Genomic DNA, 22,459 nt, shown 5'->3' with positions numbered 1-22,459 from the left:
CAAAACTAACTTGTTGTCACATTATAACGTAGACCAAGGGTGGCCAAACTTTTTTACCAGAGGGTCAAATTTGCAACTGTCTTGCCACTGGAGGGCCGGATTAGAGGTTTACGTCAAATTTGTCGTAACTGGTTGCCATCTTTATTAAAATATATATTATTGTAGTAGAACAACAATAAATAACACCATCTGGTTTGCACTTGTATTTAATAACTGCTAGTAGCAGCCATCGCTGTTGCACTGCTTGTTCACAGTGGTAAATATGGTGCTTGGAAAAAAAACAGGCAAGGTGTTTGGCGGGCCGGATGAAACAGGACTGGGGCCGGATGCGGCCCACGGGCCGTAGTTTGGCCACCACTGACGTAGACAGAACCAAACTTAAGCTTTCTAAACAGCTTAACTATCGGCAAAGACTAATTCTTGACTGAAGTTTTAGGCTAACTTCTATCAACTGGCTTCGCAATGTGGCAGTCAGCTGTGCAGCAGTTTCCTTTTTTTCGTGTCCAATAAGCTACTCACTGTTTATTCTATATTTAGTTACTAATACGTTTCAGGTGTGTATTGAATTTTCTATGTACAGTGGAAGGTATTCATAGTCTTTTAAAGGTTTATCTGTTTAAACATTTTATCCACGTTCAGTGCAAAACTAGAGTTATTTTAGGTTAAATTACTAAACACTCAACACTTTTAATCTTTTTATAACCACTAAATCAGTATCTTTAATAAGTGTTTATTGTTGTTCAATCCAAGTAAAAAATCATTGTTTCGACTAGGGATGGCCCGATAGTACTGTATCGGCGCCGATACCCGATGCTTCGAGCAGCATCGGTACCGGTACTCGTCCGATACTTTAGCGGTATCGATACTTTTTTTGAGACTTTATGAGGGTGACACTAAAACGCTGAATGGGCGGGACGTCGCGGAAACCGCTCAATATCGGGTAAATTGCTGACGGTTAGTGCTATCAGGGTTAGGTTGAGGTTTTATAATAGTATATGAATCAAAAAATGTCCCTGCCTAAAACTTATTCAACTATTTCCTGACATTAGGCAAAAATGCTATGGCGGGACGTCGCGGGAGATGGCGGGACGTTTCGGGCGCGGAATGTAGTGTTCGGCGGAATTTTTTTTAATGATTTTCTATTATAAAACCTTATCCCAACCTTAATAGCTCCAACCGTCAGCAATTTAACCCGATATTTAGCGGTTTTCACGACGTCCCGCCATCTCCCGCGACGTCCCGCCCTCCATTCCGCCCATTCAGCGTTTTAGTGTCACCCCTTTATGATGTGTAAAATTGAAAATGAAAAGAGGCAAAAAAACAACCATCGGCTGTGATAAAATATTGATGGGACTACAACTAAAAAACGCGTTCGTTTTGGATTTAATGAAATAATATGACCTAAATCGCTACAGCGACTTAATGCCGCAACACGTTTTTTAGGCCCACGTTAATTGCGAGCGAGAGTCACAACGCGCAAAGTTCATTGTAGATGTTTGTAAGCGTAAGTTTCGAAACTGCAGGTGTTTAATTTGTACGGCCAAGTGTATTTAGACATTCCTAGTGTTATCAGTGACAAATTATTTTCTCTGCCGTTAGGGATGTCCAAAGTAGAATAACTGGGTATTCTAGAATAATTGTTTCGAATGTAGAATATCGAATCCAATTCTTATGTTATTTTTAACTGTGTAGTCATTAACCTTGACAATAACGAAAGTAGACCATTTTCACATATTATAAAGCTTAACCAAAACAAAGAAAATTACTGGGAAAAAACTTGGAACAAATGCATTGACACTAAATACCCAAAAATCCACAAAGACAGAGAATTAGCAAAAAAACTTTGATTATAACAATTTCATTTAGTGGTTTTTATTGCCTTCAGTAGTAGTAACCATGTTGTAAGCATGCTGAGGTAATTGGATTTGTCTGGTTGTAAAGCACTGACATAGACTTCCTAGTGTAGAGATACATAAAGTTTGTTAACTTAACACAACTGCAAAAAAGGTCCCCTAGCAAACAAAGTTGTGACATTCGGTGACTTTTTAAATCCCAATCAAACTACCTGCGATTTTGCAATACAAAAGTTGGCTTTAAGATATGACCCAGACATCATATGTTTTGGGGATATTAACAGACAATCCCATTCTCTGCCTAAAGCCATGATCGTTAAATGTTTTTTTTGTTGTCAAAGTCGTAAAACAATAACGCCGGCAAGACGTTGCAAAGTATAGACGCCGGTAAGACGTTGCAAAGCCCGTCGCATAAACGTAATCACGTGATCAGATGCGTAACAACAAGTGCACCAATCGTTAGTTATGCCTCCAATGCACCACCGTCGTTAGGGCATCGTTAGCTCGCCAGCTGATTTGCCAAAGAGTCTTTACCAGACCTGGGCATTTTACGGCCTTAAGTTATCTATTAGACTGAGTGTGTTGTTAAACTAACTGTGATGGTGAAAAAACAGTTAATGTGTTAGACTCAGTGTGTTGTTATATTAACTGTGATAGGAAAACACATTACAAATACATCAGTTTGAAAATGTTTTTGCTTGTTTGCAAAGTATCGAGTATCGGATCGCAGTACTTTTGGGGTAAAATATCGGGTATCGGTTCAAAATATTGGTATCGGGGCAACCCTAGTTTCGATCACTTGAAAAACAAAACAGCACCGAGAACATCCACGATGTTGAAGCCTACCACCATGTTTAAACGAACCTGATTTTTATATGTGTCGTGTAAATTGAAAAAGGTCATGCTTGGTTTCTATTGATTTTTATGGAATATTTTCAACCGAGTTTATGTAGCAAAAGATCGTAATCGAACCAAGAGTTTTTTTTGTAATATTGAGAAAAAATTCCTAATGTAAAGAAGTCGGATATCCCATGGACTGGCGCCAAATTTTGTATTTAATTTACAGTAGATTTAAATGATTTGGTGAACAAAGTTAACTTAATCAACGTTTTTATTGTTACTCAACACTCGTGATACATTTTCACACTGTTAGAAAAAAAATCTATAAAAAAAGGCAATTTTCAGCCCAAGTAAACCTTTTAATGAACATCACATGGGTAAAGTTACTTTTTAGTGTGAGTCAACATGTGTATTTTCAAATTTCCAAACTGGGTGAATGTTTTATTACAAACATCGCATCGATGAGGTTTCTTTTTATCGTGAATCAACATGTGTCCTTTCAAACTTCCACTTCGGGTAAATCTTTTATCACAAGCAACACATCGATGTGGCTTCCTTTTAGTATGAGTCAACATGTGTTTTTTTAAATCCCCTCTAGCAGTAAACACTTTTTCACAAACATCACATCGATGAGGTTTCTCTTTAGTATGGGTTAACATGGGTCTTTTCAAATTTGAAAGGATACTGAAACTCTTTTCACAAACATCGCATCGATGAGGTTTCTCTTTAGTGTGAGTCAACAAGTGTCTTTTTAAATTTCCACTCAGAGTAAATCGTGTATCACAAAGATCACATCGAAAAGGTTTCTCATCTGTGTGAACCAACATGTGTTTTTTCAAATCTCCAACACGAGCGAATCGTTTTTCACAAACACCACATCTGTGATGTTTTTCTTTGGTGTGTGTCAGCATGTGCTCTTTCAAAACCCCTTTACGAGCAAACCTTTTTTTAACAAACGTCACATCGATGAGGTTTCTCATTGGTGTGTGTCACCATGTGTTGTTTCAATATTCCAAGCCGACAAAATGTCTTTCCACAAACAGTACACTGATAAGGTTTTTCTTTGGTGTGAGTGTACATGTGTCTTTTTAAAATCGAACTCTGAGTAAAAGTTTTTTCACAAACATCACATCGCTGGAGTTTCTCAATGCTGTGTTTCAGCATATGTCGTTTTACATTTCCACCTTCCAAAAACCTTTGATCACAAATATCAGCTTGATCCACGGCCGTTGATGTCATCTCTCTTTAAACTAGTTATTCGGGTATTATAAATAAAAGACTCGGTTAAGCTGTTTAACGATTTATGTGTTGTGAGCTGAAACAAGATAGGCTTTGCTTTCTTCTAAAAAAATGTAAACAGGTCTTTCGACGTCTTATACTGGGCGTCTCCCTTAGGGTAACGTCAGCTAGCCAACCAGTGGTTCTTATAACAGCAAAAGAGTGAGTACGAAAAAGGCACTGCTGCTAAAACGACGATAATACGTTGATAAAAAACGTGGATAAAAATCGTAGTTAAGTGCTGCAAATGCGATCGATAGCTAATCGGCATTAGAACATCTGTTTTTATATTCATTTTGAGTGTAGGTGCCTTGTGATACTGGTTGGTTTGTGATGCACGCTTAACACAAGTGTACCATCCAGGGGTGTCGAAATTTCTGTATCCAGGAATAAAATATTCTCGTTTTAGTCTACAAACAAACCAGCAAATCCAGGAACCTACAGTTGAAGTCCCACCACCCCTTAAACCAAAGCCTTTTTATATCGAAGTGCCAGGCATGTCCAAACGGGAGCCTGAAGGAACACCAGAGACATAGCAAAATGGGCTTCGTTGAAATCGGTCTAGGCTAGCCATGCAAGCTGCTGCTGCGATTTGCCAAAGAGACAGTTTCACTGGCGCGTCAACACGATGAATAAAAAAAACAGATGTTCTAATGTCGATCACCTATCGGTGGCTTTAAACTGCTGAACAATGGTTTTTATCTACGTTTTTGCTTTAACATGTTTCTCAACATGTTTAAAATATGCCTGGTAGTACCACTATATTTACTGTAACAATATGTTAGCATTTATACAATTGTTTTACATGTTTTTGTTTTCTTTATCCGTGATACATTCTACACATCAACCAAAGTTTAACTCTTCCAGTAGTTTTAATTGTAATATGCCGACATTTCGATGTCCCATACGAGATACCTTCATCGGTGCAATGACATAAATGGCAAACACAAAAATTGTTATGTAGCAACAAGGGCGGTAAAACACACACAAAAGGCGGTGTGAAAAAAACGCAGTGCGCATCAATGGTCGGATGATAACACCTAGCTCAATGGTGCAAAAGCAACAGTTATCAGCATTAGAACGTCTGTTTTAACGTTTATCGTGTTGGTGTGAGAATGTATGTTCCACGACTCTAGGAAACCTAGCATGTGGACGTCAGTTTCCCTCGCTAACACCTTGGCAGCAGAAAAGTTAATGGTGTAACTATGGACAGTAAAACTGATTAACGAAGGGTACACGCGGCCCTGCGGTTAAACGGCTACCCGAACTGGATTATCAGTGACCGAAAACCAAGATTGCACGGAAAAAGATTTAGTCCAAAGAGCGTGCTTATGTCACTTTGCCATACTTTCCTAAGTTAACGGATGTAATCCGTCGCATGTTGACCGATTTTCGGGTTCTGGTAGGGATTAAACCAGTCATCCCTACGTCAGATGCTGTCGCACCCTAAAAGCACCATAGATACAAACGCGTGGAGAGTGCAATGAGATTTACGTCGGCGAATCGTCTTTGATTACGCGCCGAAGACAACACGAAAGGAATGTGGCCAAGAAAGATGCAAACAAATCGGCATTAGCACTTGTTGAACATACATTCTCACACCAACACGATGTGAGAATGTAAACTAAGTGCAAGAAAAGATTTTCATTATAGCTGGCAAAGTTCCCAAGGTTTGCAAAGTGTTTAATATTCACCTGCAGTGTTTTTTGAGGTGTTTTGAATTTCTCCAGCGGTTTCCCGAAATTTGGACTGGCTATTTTTTGGTATTTAAATGAAACACTTGCGGTCTCTTAAAACTACTTAGCGGTCACCCAAACCAAACCTTAAAAAACCCTGTTCACCTGCATATGTAATTCGGGAAACCCCTTCAACTTTCATCTGAAGCAATATATCTCGCTGTAGTCAATGTAACGAACAAGCAAACACTGGCCTTTTGTTACTTATTGCTTGCTTTGTGCTAGCACAAACACGCGCAACAAACAGATGTGTAAGTAATTTAAAGCTGTATTCGAGCATATTGTAAACTGCAGCTGAGTAAGCATTGTTTGATAAAATGGTGCGTAATTTTCTGGTGATACATTGGAGTTGTCTGAGACATCTAAATATTAGCAAGTATAGCTTATTTATTTGTGAGCTATTTTTTACCATTAATGCATTTTGCTTGTACTGAGCCAGGAAATAGGTGTGGGGCTTGAAGTTTAGACCAGTGGTCCTCAACAGGGGGTCCGCGACAACTTGGTAATTTTTGCACTACGAGGTTGATTATTAAAAGCACAAAAATACTTACACTCAAAAAGCTGCGCAATCAGATAGCAGTATCGCAAAGGGACCTCAAAAGGCACAAACGTTGAACTTAGACCTACAAAAAGTTTGTTTTATTTTTCCCGTCTTGTTTGGCGCTATACAGATTTCTTAAATCGCAAAAATAAGCGAAAGTTCGCCTACTGTGCGTTTTTCTGCGCGTCAAGTAGCTTGAACCTGTGGATCACGGTTCGTTGGCAAAAATAAATGATGATGCTCTATTAGCCTTAGATGTATTTATTTGTGACATTTTTATGATTAAATTACATGTTGTGTTTGACAAGTTTGTGCATTTTACCCAGCACTGGGGATAGCTTGCTATGAAAGCATTAATGTGTATGTTAAGCATTCAACTAATCTGAACAATAACATCCAGTATAATCTTGTAAGATTACCAATGTACAAAATCATGTTTGCTAACAAAATATTATTTAAATTAGATTGATACAAAGCTGTAATGGATCGAAATTATATAACAAAACAATTATTAGGTGATTTATCAACAGTTATAACGAGCGAAACATTACGTCAAGCATTTCATTTGTTCGCAAGGTAAGGTTAGACCACCTAGCAATCGAGTCTTTTCGGTCAGATATTGATTTCGTCAAACTTATATTTTTTTCGACGAAGGAACATGACCATATTTTTTCTGCATTGGGTGATGAATAATGTTTGAATATTTGCCCAACCTCACATCGTTTAATCTATATTTTGAAAACTCAAGTGGTTTTACTAACGATTTGTAGATGGTGATGCTGTTCCGTATTTCTCCAAGTGTTTGACTACGTTATAGTTGTAACAACTTTGCAATCATGGAATCAATTATATTTAGCCAAACAATCAGCCGTTTACCAAGCATGTCCATGTGGCAAAGTGTCGCTAGATGAATAATATTAATATAAATGCATGTTGTCCGTTTGTATGAGTTTCATGAAAACCAAAAGTAACGGCATACAGTAAATTTATTGTGTTTAAACACGTAACATTTCACCGGTTCGACAAACTACGAACAACAGAAACCACTACAAAAACATGATCATTTGCTTTACCGATGGGCTCTTATTAAAACATGTAAGATATATTTTCGTTTGCAAATAGCTCATATTCAGAAACCCTGATATTTGTAAGAAGGAAATCAAATATATAATTGTTTAAAAAAGGTTATCCTGCATGTACATAGACAGTTCACAAAGTGTAGTTCGCGGTCGCGTGGGTTCTTCAAGGTACTGCTAATGCTACTCTCACGAATTAACAACGCCATAGGTTTGCGCTATGAGCCTCACCAAGTTTATAGATCAAATTGCTGCCTCAAGATTCCTTGGAGATAAATTTTAGAAAACACCACTTGTGCAATCCGTTGACTACATTGTTGGTTTATTTGGTTATAAGCGACAAAAATATTTCAAGGAGTCTTATTCAAATAGAAATCGCAATTAAGAGAATACAGCAATTAGCGGAAAAGTATATAAGACTTCAAAACCAATTTTCAATATTTAATAGTATGTTTAATGTTTTACAAACACGGTTAAGTATTACCTTCCATGTACGCGGCTGTGCTTTCTTTGTGAAAAAAACAAAAAACAAAAACAAAACGGCGGGTATTAGCATGCTGCCGCTACAAAAGATATGATTTCACATAAGTTACATGTTCAAATCATTTGCGTTTACTTTGTGACTCTGTGTGGTATATGATGTTTTACATTGTTAGGCCACCAAAGCTGGACAAATAGGTGGTTTTTCAGTCAAAGCAAATAATTTTGCGAAGATCAAATCGGTAAATTTACTGTTAATTGCCAGTCAACAAGTGTCTTTTCAAACTTGAAATGACATTGATTCTTTTTCCGCAACCAAAATATCAATAGGTTTTTGTTTTGTATGAAGCAACATGTGCGTTTTCAAATGTCCGCTTTGGGTAAATCGTTTATCACAAGTATCACATCGATGTGGTTTCTCTCCAGTGTGGATCAACAAGTGTGTTTTGAAATATCCACTTCGAGAAAACCTTTTTTCACAAACATTACATCGAAGAGGTTTCTCGTTATTGTGAATTAACATGTGGGTTTTCAAATTTCCGCTTTGGGAAAATCGTTTATCACAAATATCACATCGATGGGGTTTATCCTTAGTGTGCGTCATCATGTGTCTTTTCAAATTTGAATTGATACTGAATTTCTTTTTACAAACTTCACATTGATGAGATTTCTTTTTAGTGTGGGTCAACATATGTCTGTTTAAACTTCCACTGTCAGCAAATCTTTTTTCACAAACATAACATCAACTGGGTTTATTCTTACTGTGCGTCAACATGTGCCTTTTCAAATTTGAATTGATACTGAAACTCTTTTTACAAACAACACATCGATGTGGTTTCTCTTTAGTGTGAATCAACATGTGTGTTTTCAAATCTCCACCACGAGCAAAGCCCTTTTCACAAACATCACATCGATGAGGTTTTTCTTTGGTGTGAGTCAACATATGTATTTTCAAATTTCCACTTTGGACAAAAGTTTTTTCACAAACATCACATCGATAATGTTTTTTATTAGTGGGTGTCAGAATATGTCGTTTTACATTTCCACGTTCCATAAACCTGTGATCAAAAACATCACTTAACTCGAAGTCGAAATCCTGTGATTTCATCTCGTCAATATAGTTGTTCAGATATTATAAAGAAAAGTTTTATCTGACTTTCGAGTACTATGTTATGATCTAAAACAATATGTTAGCTTTGTTGTTCATCCGTTTGAACCATGAAATATTATGTTTAAAATTGTTTTGCATACATTTAGTTGAACAAACTTCCCACCACTGATTTAGTGTGTAGACCAAAGTGCGCAAAATGTTGCAAAGTGTGAATGTGCACATAAAAAAAATTGTATGCCATCCCAATAAAGAAACGAAACTTTTGTGGACAATTCTGGACTTGCTTTGTTGGTAACATTACAAAGTTAACAGAACCAAACATAAGATTTTAAAACAGAACAAACACTTTTGATTACGCATAGTCTAATTTCCCACTGTGTTCAGTGTTGCCGCTAACTGGCATTAACTTGCTTCGCAATGCTGCAGTCAGCTGTGCAACAATTTTCTTTTCCAGCGTGTGAGATTGCAATCGCCATTTATAACGGTCATAAACTGGGCCTGGGGACTGGTAACTACTTAGTCTAAATGCTTAAACCTGTACTTTAAGATATGTGAAAAATCATTTAAATTGGCCAGGTACTAACACACCGGTGAAAACACTTTTGCGCCATTTTTAATACCTTTTGTGTAAAATATTACAAATGATATTAACTTACGCTTTATTTGAAACTGCAGTTATATTACACACTCAACTTAACCTCAATAAACCGCTTGTGAAATATTATACCTGTGTGTTATAAACAATAAAGAATCGTCGTAGCAAATCAATTCATCTTTCGATTAGCTTTACCTCGCTGCTGAAAATCCCTCAATTGTGCTACTGTTTCTAGTTGCTTCGCATACACGAAGTAATTCAAACAGTAATCGGTTATGCAGCTGCGTCCTCCGACGTTTGCACGTTTTTGTATTACAGGAAGCAATTGACTAGTTTGACTCAGGTCATGCAGTCAGGGACGAATGGTGTTGCTTTTTGAATGCCAATTTAGGTGTCAACTATCCGTGATGTTACATACTTATTCAGCTGTATTGACGCACGTTAACCCTTCGCTTGTGGTTGCACACAATAGAATAGTTGAACGATACTGTTTTCTGAATGGGAAAATGAAACAACTTATATTGAGCGATGCAAGCAAACGATTAGGTTACACCTTGTTTTGCACAAGTAAACCATAAATGAGAGTTAGGGTTGAAATAAAACCGAGCCATGTTTGATGGCACAAGTTAGGCAGTGCAACGAATAACAATTGTAGTAGGCACGTGCATAGAGGCCAGTCAAAAAACCAGGCCACTTTAAAATCTGTAGAAATTTAGTCATGTTTTCAAAATAATTACTTTCTAAACTAATAGGTATTTACTATATTAGGTTTTTCCAGATGAATTAAATCTTGCAAAAATCGTTAAAAAATACGAATTGAAACATGTTGCCACCTTTTGATGTTTTTAAAAATTCGCTTTTAAAATCATTGTTCGCATTTTTGTTAAGTGACGCAAAGAAACAAACGTGGCGTTTTTGACGTTGAATCAATCTAAACATGGATGATTTTGTTAGCTGGGTATGACTTAGAGCAGGGGCGGCCAACATACGGCCCACAGACAGTTTCAGGTCTTATATGATAATGTGGCCCGCGGCCACAGTCTGCCGCAATCCCTCACTACTTGCTTACTGCGTCAAATTATAGTTATAAATGTAACCACTGATCTCTATAAACACTGGATTACGCTACAAAGCAAATTGAAGCGTAATGGCGGCTGTAAAAGGAAGTCCCAAAAATGCATTGCGGGCAATGGGGATATCTAATATGATTACAATTCCTTCATAGTGTAATTGTCGCAGTAGTGTAAAAAGGTCGTACTGTAATCCTGCAGTGCCATAAAGCTTGAGCGTTTGGGAAGAGACTGAAACATTTCCAGGGGAATTTTTCCTGAGACAATTAATGTTGCTTATTGGAGAAACATAAACCCTATTGTATCTGAAATATTCAGAAACAACTTCATGAGAAATTGAGAATTGTAAAATTTTAGAATATCACCAATTTTATAATAAATAATAAACACCCAAATCAAATTAACTCAATCAAATCAAAAACTGTTAAAAATATTTTGAGCAAAGTAGTTGAAATATTATATTATTATTTTGTGTTTTTAATTAAAACGTTCAATCAGTTTGGATAAGCAAGGTGATGTCATACAAAGTATCACACCATCTTGTGTGGAGAAAATAGCCATCTTGTGGAATTTAAGTCCAAAATACTTAAAAAAGCACGAACATTACTTATATTGTACAAAATTTTTTTATTACTGCTCAGATTTATTTCAACACTAACTAAATAACGTATATCCAGTACACCTACACTAATACACATAACAGTCAAACTACGCATATTTATAGGTTATTACACACTGGAATACATGCGTCCTATTAATCTACAAATCATATCTGCAAAAATCACTATGCAAATGCCTAAAACAAAAATTATCGTCATTTTTCCACTCTTTCCCCATTGCCCGCAATGCATTTTTGGGGCTTCCTTTTGCAGCCGCCATTACGCTTCAATTTGCTTCAACCGTGACGGCCAGTAGCGCGATCCAGTGTTCATAGAGATCAGTGAATGTAACAGACAGTGACGCTCCCCAACAGCAAAAAAATTTCCCGCCGTTGTTGCCATTGCACCATACGTCCATTGTTACTGCATAACTGCCAACCGTGTATGGCCTGCTTTCACTGTTTAATTTGTTTCCACACGTGTAGTCTAGTTAGTGTTTCAACAGTATCTAAGTCTGTGGTGTATGCATTATATTTGCTGTGGTGAATAATTTTATGTTATATTAGTCTAATTTTTTAGTTGGCAACCCTGATTTTCGGGCCACTTACAAAATGTGCCTACAGGCCAGCAGACCCTTAAGCCGGCACTGTTGGTACACTGCAAATTCTGAACTCAAAGTGCTTGATTGTATAATTTGTTAGTGGGAAAGTAACGATCCATCATTTTGTTGTTATAAAGGCAGTTTTCGTATCTGAGCTTTTGGATTTGAAGGCTGTGGTTTGTCGTATGATATGCTTGACAAATTTTCTCACTTGAAAAATTAAGCATTTTTATATTAATTTGACGCAAAAAGTACATATGTCAATGCCAAAAACTTTACTACCAAAGCCAATGCTTGTGTCGTTTAATCGTTACTCATTTTATTTTGCTTTTCTAACGAGCAAGGATCACTTACACGAGACGATGTATGTGTGCGAATTGTTACGTGCACGACCACAGCATATTACCTGCCGATGTATTAAAGATTAACAGTTTCCTTATATATCGGTTGTAATACATGAAAATGATTTATCCTGACAATATAAGTATGAGTTCAATTAAGTAGTAATACCAAGTCACCTATATATTTGTTCAGATTCACCAAAAATTCTTAGCTGTTTCTAGCAATCCGAGAATACTGTACTTCAAATAATCTTTATTGTATGACATCCCACTAATTTGTTTTTGTTGGCAAAAACACTTTCATTTCAATATCTTATAATCTATTGTAACAGAACGTACATTAAGAGAAGTATTTTTTTATAAAACTGCTCATTCTTCTCATTCCAGACAAAAAGCAACTGTTTATACTATCGTGAAATAAAATGATTACATCAACGTATTTACAACCCAATAACGCATTTTACGGTGAAAGATTTGACTAAAATCAACGTATTTTGTGAGCATAGGCCTAAATTGGACAACAAATTTCGCTTCCAAAAATATGAGTTAAAATCAATTTCAAACAATTAGCAGACACATGAGCATGAATTATAAATCATCCCTTAAATTTTGTTGTCAGTTGTCAACATGAACAATATAATTACAATATTTTTTTTAAATTCAATACGTCGCAGAAATGTGTGACTTATCGTACTCATCGATAAAATATCAGAATTGTCGAATCCAAATCTCTCTGAGAATGAGCATAATCAACTGGAGTAACTTTTTGGACCGCCGTGTTCGGCAATCCATTCCAATCTGCATTAAATTAAAATGTTGCGTTCAAAGATAAAATGTTTACTGCAACAAAAGTGATTTACTTGTAAAATCATTGCAATCATCCAAGTACGGAGAATTAGGATTGTTCATTCCTCCAATACAAACAAATTCGCTTCGCCAATCGTTTACTCTAAAGAATTTAGAAAATTAGAAAATTGCTGTATAATTGAGGCACCAATGTAAGCCCCGCAACTTTTAACCGTTTACTCTAAATCAGGGGTGTGCAAAAATTTTCGTCGTCGGAAATTAGTACGTCACATTCGGTGAAGTACTTGCAAACTACCTCATGGCCCACCGGTTAGAAAACGCTGATTTAGCTTGTACATTAGTGTGTTGGTGAGGGCCTAACTATATAGCTTGGAGGGACAGATTGTGGCCTGCGTGCAGCCTGTTGCACACCCCTGCTCAAAATTAATATATAACTGTACTTTTTCAACAGTTTGATGTTCCTTGGCTGTAACTTACTTAACAGCAGGACACATTGCGTAGACACTCCCAGCTCTTCCATAAGCACGAAACTGAACAAAACCGGTCGGTAGAGGTTTTACACTTGGTGGCAGCATCGAGTTAACAACCAAATCATTTCCGATGGAAAATTGGACTGGTACCGAAATGACGTCATCATAAGAACAATTCGGGCCTGAAACAACAACCGGCTTAAAACTTTGAAAAATCAATACGTAATGTTAGTTATTGACAAAAAAATTAAATTGGATATAAATTTATAACTTTGTTCGCATGGCAATTTATTCAAAATTTAAACAATGACATTTCGTACAAGCTTTAGTTACAAAACAAACAATACATTTAGAGCATAAAACTCACAAAAGTGATCAGTTTCTGAAATAATTTCCAATATTTTGTACATTACAGCTTTGATCTCCTTTCCTGGAATCAAAACTCCATTTTTTCTAAAACGTGTAAACAAAAGTAAAATACAATGAAATAATATTAAAATATGATTATCAGCATTACTTTAAACGTTCAGCTATAAAGGTTTACCGTGCAATCATTGTGTAACCAAATAGTGTATTGGATACAGCTTCACGAATTCTCCATCCAAAATAATAGTGTGATGAATGTGTTATTTTGTACGGTTCTGTAGTTGGCGCTGCAGATGAATTCCAATTCTACGTGACAAAGAACAAGAATGTGATAAGAATTTCGAAGCAATTTAATACTACTTGAGCGAATTCGATTGAATTGAATAAAATGTTCATATATTATGGAATTGGCATAAAAATAATTTGGTTAGGGGATTTGCGAAAACAACACCAACCACAAACATGAACGATGCTTACTTCGGTGTTAATGACGTAAAACCAAACATCACACAAGCTGGCATGTGACGACCCATATCTACACTGTGCTTCATAATGCAGAAAGAAATTGTTAAGAGTGTGATTTACTTTGTACAAAACTATTGAATCCGTATTTGGTCGAAACGATAAAACCTGAACATATCAAACATACAATGGGATTTATTTATTGAGACAAATTGTTAATGCAGTATTTCTTTACCCTAAGGTTTGTGTTGGAAAAGCAATGATCAAAGTTTCCCACAGCAAACAAGGCAATGAAGGGGTGCGTTTTTCGGCTTGATCGAATCATATTGCCAAGGTCGCATCTTTTTGGTTTCGAAGAAAAGTAAGTGTTGACGTGAAACCAGCAAAAACGTAAAATCAAAAGCAATATTTGACTTACGTATAACTCAACCCATATCGAAAACTCCCTAATTGACAATTTGCTTTATACGAGCTTGGATAGCAAGACTGTGTTGTGCTAGAGTACACCTGTGTAGACACCTTTTATTAGTAATTCCACAAACATGCGGTCATACAGTTAACTTACCACCATTCCGTGAGATGCATAAACTTTGTCATCGAATAGCCCGCTTGAATGAATACTATAATCATAATAATAGAAATCAGAGATGTGGTTTCGGATTTCTGAAGATTGTGCTACAAATCGATCCAACATCAAATCTATTTTGGGGTAAAAAACTGAAAATAGAACAAAAGTAAAATGTAAGAAATAAATAAGGTGTTTCCGAACTGCAAAAAAAAACTATCTTTCCAAAGACAATTGTTAACATACTCGCATACGAATACTCGATATGACTATTTTGTATTTAATTATTGTTTGTTACCAAAAATGATTCTTTACTTTGTATGCGTAAAATGCTTTGTTTACAAAAAAAAAAAAAAATATGACAACCACTGTCAAGAACAAATTATGGCAAGTTTAAGTATATTACCACTTGTCGGTTTCAATGGATAATGATTATTAAACAAATTGTGCAAATTTCCTCCATAATCTTTCATAAAACCGTTCTCCGTTTGATATTGCAAAAAAACTTGTTCTCTGCTGGCTCCCAGTGGTGTTTGGTTTAGAACGTGACGTAACATAATGTCTTTTCCCTGGAAATTTCCCGTTGTAAAAAATATACCACATTTTACATCGCATAACATTTGCCTGATATTCAGAATAAGCTTGACTTTTGAAGTCAGATCTTGTACAATTGTCAAATGTTCCGAATGTATTTGTGTTCATCCAGTTTTGATAATCTGGAATTAGAAAAATTAAAAAAGCTGTTGCAAATTGTGTAACATTGCCAAATTTACTCAAGTAATTTTGGTGATTGTTTGACGTCATAAGAAACCACGATCCACCATTAGCCCCAGTCGTATTGAAATTAATATTGTTGATGGTGGCTGCGAGAATCCATCCACCACCAGCAGCTAGCATATCACAGTAAGCCTAAATGCAAAAAAAAATCATTTTCGAAAAATCAAGATAAATTACTGTATTTCTATAGTTTCCATATTTTTCTTTATCTTTCACTTTATTTTAACACACTTCTGCATTGATTGTCTGCATTCCAAATAAAAGAATAACTGATTTCTCCTAAAGGAAGCCTTTTAGCAATTAGTTTTTAAACGTTTTGTTGCATATCTTATAATTTAGTATTTAAGGTTTAATAAACATGTTTAAACAGTAACAAAAAGGATTTGAAAAATACCTCAAACGATTTTAGAGTCGTTTTAATGACGTAGATTCCATTTTTGAATCCAGCATCTCTCAGTTCTATACATGAACTTGCAGGGTTGGGGAAAGTACCAAGCGGTGATTTTGCAACTGGTACTGATTCAGTTGTGGTAAAATTTATTAGCCCACTTGTCAGCGGTGGTAAAAAATAATTTGTCAACACTAAAATGAAACTGAATATTGAAACAACAACTATGTATTTTTGCCAAGTGTGGGTGTTGTGGTCACATATTTAGCTGTGTTTAAAGTTGTTCATCCAGTTGTCTGTGGTGCTATGCAAATGATATTTGTAAACGTACGAGAATAGAGGTTTAATTAATTATTATCCTGTGCACCGAGAGTTTTCGAGTAAATTAATGATCCCATTGACAGCTACTACTTGTCATTAAATGGTTTCAGAACGTGTTTCTCAATTTCAGCAACGTTAATGCTTTTGAACCAATTTATTAAACACCAGTGAGTTATCAACAAATTCAGAACAGATTCTTATCAAACATTTGACTTACCTTGATAGACTTCTTCCTTTTCCTTCTAAAGCAAAAATCGTTGCATAAAAACATGACATTTTTAGAAAACGTGTTTGTTGTTTTACAAAACAAACATTGCATACCTGGTCTTTCCTGAAGTAAAGTATTGCGAAAACTATCGCCAAAGCAGCCAGGATTACGAAAACACACACCCAGATTATGTTTAGTTTCGAGAAGCTTCGTTTTTGCACACACTTTGTTTCAGTTTTATTTGATTGAATTTTACTTTTTTCTAAGTTAAAAAAATGTTTAACGATATTACGATTTTGATGAACTTTTCCTGAAACACCTTACCATATTCTTGCAAAGATGCACCTTTGGGACTCAATGTATCGCTAATTTCTCCATGAAACTTTGATATAGGTTTTTCATACACATTTGAGGATGTTTCCCAGAATCCTACTTCATTAATACAATCAAGATTAAGTAGTGAAAATCAAAATAAGGGCATAATGCACAGATTTCAATTTAATTGAATGGACTTACTGTCAATTTACGTTTTAACTATGTATTGTAGGGTTAAAAAATACAATATAACTAATTTTTTTGCAATCCAAAAACAAACCGTAAACTTAATATAACATTTACCAGGTACCACTGTATTAGCTGGAGCATGATTATGTTGTCCTTCGTTCATCTCAATTGTTTCATAGGCATTCGCTCCAATATTAACACCAACACAATTCATGATTACATTCTTTAAAAAAAAACATTCGTATGTATGTTTTGCCCACAACAGAAGCAGTGCAACCGATATTGTTTTGATAAAATTGTAACAAAATATATTTGGTCAAGTAAAATTTTTGATCCTATTTGTCATGTCACATGTAAAAATTTCTGTTTCGAACATTTGTTGCTTGTTTAAATTGACAAGTCGAATGCTAGAAAAAGTTAACTCAATGCTTGAAAACCGTTTTCTAAATTCAGCAACACGAATGTGTTCGCAGGAGTCGCATTAAAACATTTTCCCATATCATTAGGTTTGGTCACGCGACGACACCAAGTTCTATATGCTGCCTTATTACTAATTAAACTAAAATATGTACAAAGCTAAACTTTAGCCAGACATGAGAAACATTTAATTATGTTATATGAGTTGCCTCTTTTTTGTTATAATAAACCACACTAAAGAAATCTCGGAACAAAGCAAACTACACAATGACCACAAAGGAACAAAGCACATTTTCCTATTGTCTTAAGCATTCCAATCCTTGGTAAAAGGAAAGCCAAACAGTGAAGGATTGTATTTAGGATGTTACGTCTGTTGTGAAAAGCTAAGAAGCAGCCCCCGCATGTGAGTCAAGCCAACGGTACATGTTGTTGTTTCAGAGTGGTACTCCCTTTTGTTTGTGCGATACTGTAATAATAGCTATGCGTTTGTTCATTCGAATATAAATTAAACCGCGTATTCACAAACACATTTAGTTGCTAGAGTTGGATGCAATGAGCGTTGTTTTTTTACAAGCAAGCCAACAACAAATTACTCTACTCTGTTGGATACTCTACAATCTACTGGATATCAACGATACAAGCAGGATGTGTTACTTCGGGTTCACAATGCTATACCATTATTTTTGCCAAACAATGCTCATTAAAATATACTGAATTTATAAGCAAACTTGACTTCCCTTTGTGAAATGACAGTTACTGTTAACTCAGTATTTTTTGATAGTTTCCAAAGCACCATGTGAATTCCATGAAATACCCTTGACATCCTGCAGACAAGTTTATTCCTCATTGTAGCAATGTGTATTTTATATTTTTGTGCGATTTCATTTTAGCTACACACCAGAAGCTCAAAACAATTTTGTATTTCCTTTAAAGTCTGGCGGCCTAAGATGTTGCGTTTTCTAAAACCACACGCCCTAGCGCGCTTACGCAATCATTAAACCGTTTCTTGTAACCGCATTCCGTGTACGATAATTGTTTCTTTTGTTTCGGAGCGACTTCCTTTGCCCTGGGTTACAATACCACGTTGTCCCTTGACTTTATATTTGCGTTTGCTAATACAACAAAATATTTCACTTAGTTACTATTCAGTGAAAGGTCTGTGATTCGACTTTTACCTGTGCTGTTCGATAACGAGCCCGACCGCAATTTCATCGTCGCCGCATAGGAGCCTGGCCATGTAAAAATGGCTGCAGGCTGAACGAGCTCTTCACACGAGCTCGATTCGTTTGACAATTATACTGCATAACGCAGCACACATTGTGGCTTTGCAGCACCGTGATCACTGATAGAAGTGAATCCCCAATCTAAAAATTTTACCTTGTACGAATACTTACTCATCAACGCTAACTATTCCATCTCCACGTTCAGTTTCGCATGATTAACTTGTCCTATTATTTCCCGTGCTAAGACGTTACAATCGCCATGTGAGTAACAGTAAACTTGGAAGTCTATTGTCTGTATGTGGTAATGATTGGTATATTTTCATGTACAGCGTGGTCGAGTGAGGTGACTTTATTACTGTTAATTCGTTTGTGTTTACTTAATGCAGCAATAGAATTAAATTTGGGCAGAATTGAATCACCATAGCGCGACCCATTTTTTGACCCTGCGCGACCCATGTTTGGGTCGCGACCCATACTTTAAGAACCACTAGTAGTGTTCACTATTACAGACGAATCCGGTTAATCGCATACCGGTTAATCGCATAATCCGTTTAATTGCATCACAATTAAAAATCCCAAACCGTCGCGCATCGTTTGTTAAGAAAATCGTCCGGTTAATCGCATACACCGGATATTCGCTTCAATTTTCCACGAAATATGCGATTAACCGGATTGATGATATCTATGTGAAAGTCGAACAGACCGAGTTTTTGGAATAGAAAACGACGGTATGATAGTAAAATCATCCGGAGGTAATGTACGCGAAAAAAACGTAGATGCATGTTTGCATTCTACACCAAATAACGCATCTAATTTTTTTGATCCTTTTTTATTGGCTTATCTAATCGCCAATAGTGCTATATCAAGCGTTTAAATAAAGAGTTCAATGTGTTCAAGTTACGAAATTGGTGTTCGGGCAAAGACGCTGATTGTAATTTCTTACTAAGTGCGAACTTGCAAGTGTTAAACTGTATTGAAATTTGAACAATGTTAAATGTAAAACAAATTTTTAAAAATGTTTTCTGTTATATTGTTCATTACCCACCAAACACGTAATGGTTGTAAAAAATGAAAAAAAATGTAAAAGATCGCAAGTAATCACACTATGTTGTTTAGATCCACGTAATTGATAAGGTGCTAATGACTGCCATATTTTATGTCTTCTATTCGTGACCTTGCGCAACTTATCAGGTAGAACACCAATTAAGAAAGGCATTTATTCATCTAGTATTTGTTGCTGCTTTAAATTTTTCAACCAACGATCACACGTTGATCACGTGACAGTCACGCTAGTCTTGCAGCTGCAGTTTTGCTGAGTAAGCTAGGAAGTAGCGCCACAATCTGAGTCGTTAAAGTTTTAAGAGTGTGTGTGCGCGTTTCTACTGTTTCTTTAACACACTTAGGCGATTGCACCATACCCACGACAGTTAGGAAGCATGACGTCACGCATTGCGCTTAGAGTAATAAGTCTAGTTTTGACTTCAGAGTACTTTTTCAATTCTCGGCAAAAAAAGAGAGAAAATACTGCTCCGTTGCCATAGTTGAGCGTCACTGCAACTTTGTTTCAGCTGGAGAAGTGAAAATGAGCACTTTTGTTAACGGCGTGTACTGTTTACATAGCAACCGGATTATCGCATAATCCGGTTAATCGCATCAAATACCCTTGGCAAATCGATGATGCGATTAACCGGATTCGTCTGTATTTCTGATGTCTACAAGCATGACTAACAGGAGTTACGTCAAAAACACGTGATCGAAGGATAGTGGGTGGTTTCTCATAACTGACAACCACGCAACTATACACTGTGGCAAGGAAACCAGCAACCTCCTACTGATTAGTCATTTCAAAACTGCAATAACATGTAATGATGGTAATTCTAGAACAGGGATGGGCAAACTTTTCAGTGCCAGGGCCGCAAAGTTTTGTGGGCCGCATAATATATTTAACCCAAAATATTAACATAATGTGTGTTCCAGCTAAATACAACCACGTTTGTTGTCACTTCATTGATCGAACAAACATTGGTTGAAACGCTACAAATTGCAAATGTTTCAAAATGAACAGGAAAGCATAGGTTACACCAGGCTTTTTGGTTAATAAATTCCTTGCACCAACTTCAAACAATGGGCAGCTTTTACAGTAATATCCATCTTCACGCTTTTGGCAGGTCTTTGTTACGGATTCCAAAGCTCTGTGAAATGTCCATTTTTAAGTTTTGGCGTCAACAGTGCAAAGTGGGCTTTTGTATTTACTTTTACCAAACAAACATATTGTGTCAAGTGACGATGTGCAACAAAACATGAACTCCGTTGCCGGGCCGGATGCGAGCCGCGGGCTGTTGTTTGCTCACCCCTGGACTAAACAGTATGTGGGGTTTAGTAGAATGATAAAATTAAATGTCGCAATTTTTGCCATTTCTTACAATAAAAGTACAAGAAGAAAATGTACAAAATATCACCATGGAAAACAATTGGGGCATTTACATCTTTATATGGTACAATCACAAACGTGTACTTGCTTAAGCAGATAAAACGCATGTTGAAAAAACTAAAAACCTGAATTCTCGAATGTCAATTCAACTAACAATTGTCTTGAACGAAGATTTGTAAACGCCAAGTTGTGAAACCAATTTGTTGAAAGAACAAAACGTCACTTGTTTTGTCTGATACCTTAAGCTTAACGGTGTCAGTTATGGTCCTATGGCGTAGACTCAATGTTTGAACCTAGCGTCTCACAGTTCAACACGTAGTATTGTACTAGGCGGTGGTTCAATTTAAAGCTGTTTGATCCATTGCTTGTTGTGCGGCTCAGTTGAATAATAAAGTTAAAGCAGTTACATGTTGATGAACTGGCGGAAACACACACCCCAGTTTGCATCTACCAAATATTTTAATCCAATCAAAAAAAAACGAAAACTACTATTTTTCGGGCACGAGCGTTTGTTAAACTTCCAATAAATGTTTTGACTTATTTTGATCCATTTCTTGATCACCGGCCGGAAAAACAAAATCAGAGAAACTACAGAGTCTGTCTATCTGTTTGCCTTGTGGCGACAGGATTACATACAATGTGATTGAAAGTGCGTATGGCGGCCACTCTAATGGCCAGTCAAAAACGTATTCAGCTTTGAGTGTTTTTCTTTACTTTAAACAATAATTTTGCTTACCACGCACTAATTAATAAGGATTGGAGCAACAAGCAGTATGTTAACTGTTAAACTCTGCAGCAAGCATCTGATGTCAACATTCAGTGCCGATCTCGATTTCCTGTGTTAATTGTTATCACTACCTTACAATCAACTTAGACGATTATCGAAATCTTGAATGTCCGTTTGATAAAGATCAGAATGTTTACTTAAAAAATCTCAAAAATAACAATCTTTTGAAAAAGTATTACTTACAAGCTGAATCAAAATTTATTGTAAAACACAATGCTTTAACCAAAATACTCATTTAAAGTTGTATATCAACATAACCTTACTCGTTACAAACGCTGGCCTGTTGATTTTAAATTCTTTTTTATTCGGTTAACGGTAGTTTTATTCAATGAAATGTAACAACAAGTTTAACTCGATAGTTCCAAATCTTTTATCGTTTTCAGGTTTCCAATGCTACCTTGCTTTTTAAAGCTTTTGTATGTCTTGCACAGGTTTACTCGTGTGCATTGAAACATATACTGTTCATGGGATCGCAGTTACCAATCCTTTGAAACAAAGGATTTGATTTAAAGCGGAAATATGCTGCTTCAGCGCATATAACAATACCATACCCTTATATCAATGTGCATTAAACGCTTGGTTATTATCTGCTAACTGGATTAGTTAATAGAT

General features: G+C 36.2%; 1 protein-coding gene and 2 pseudogenes across 8 annotated transcripts; all 3 read right to left on the bottom strand.

Annotated features, from left to right (window-relative positions):
* Window positions 1–1,079: 1,079 nt before the first annotated feature.
* LOC145218523 (uncharacterized) lies at window positions 1,080–5,903 on the bottom strand (annotated as a pseudogene).
* A 1,722-nt stretch (window positions 5,904–7,625) lies between these two features.
* On the bottom strand, window positions 7,626–9,448 carry LOC145218524 (uncharacterized; annotated as a pseudogene).
* Window positions 9,449–12,432: 2,984 nt separating this feature from the next.
* Window positions 12,433–17,225, bottom strand: LOC145218513 (uncharacterized). Of its 8 annotated transcripts, none has more exons than XM_080085928.1 (17): window positions 17,104–17,225; window positions 16,810–16,917; window positions 16,599–16,747; window positions 16,495–16,519; window positions 15,963–16,150; window positions 15,565–15,700; window positions 15,416–15,507; window positions 15,198–15,360; window positions 14,792–14,943; window positions 14,645–14,733; window positions 14,462–14,567; window positions 14,242–14,394; window positions 13,943–14,070; window positions 13,766–13,851; window positions 13,406–13,580; window positions 12,982–13,070; window positions 12,433–12,919 (listed from the first exon to the last, which is right to left on the bottom strand). In XM_080085928.1, the coding sequence occupies exons 1-17, from the start codon at window positions 17,201–17,203 to the stop codon at window positions 12,816–12,818; spliced, it is 2,043 nt and encodes a 680-aa protein (XP_079942054.1). In that variant the 5' UTR covers window positions 17,204–17,225; the 3' UTR covers window positions 12,433–12,815. The 8 variants fall into 8 exon arrangements, with proteins under 8 accessions (XP_079942054.1, XP_079942058.1, XP_079942060.1 ...); XM_080085932.1 differs by having other exon boundaries at window positions 15,963–16,084; XM_080085934.1 differs by having other exon boundaries at window positions 15,963–16,027.
* Between the last annotated feature and the right edge of the window lie 5,234 nt (window positions 17,226–22,459).

Source organism: Phallusia mammillata, chromosome 3 (assembly GCF_965637545.1).
Source record: "Phallusia mammillata chromosome 3, kaPhaMamm4.hap1.1, whole genome shotgun sequence".
In the NCBI taxonomy this organism is placed as follows: domain Eukaryota; kingdom Metazoa; phylum Chordata; class Ascidiacea; order Phlebobranchia; family Ascidiidae; genus Phallusia; species Phallusia mammillata.
Note: the sequence above shows the minus strand (reverse complement) of the source record. Positions and strands in the feature narration are given on the sequence as shown.

Excerpts from the sequence above, each read along its gene's own strand:
- LOC145218513 (XM_080085928.1), bottom strand. The coding sequence starts at position 17,203 with ATGAATTGTGTTGGTGTTAATATTGGAGCGAATGCCTATGAAACAATT. Across the intron at positions 14,395-14,461 it reads TTTCCAACACAAACCTTAGG|GTTTTATCGTTTCGACCAAA; the intron begins GTAAAGAAATAC and ends TGATATGTTCAG. Across the intron at positions 13,071-13,405 it reads GCAATGTGTCCTGCTGTTAA|AGTAAACGATTGGCGAAGCG; the intron begins GTAAGTTACAGC and ends TAAATTCTTTAG.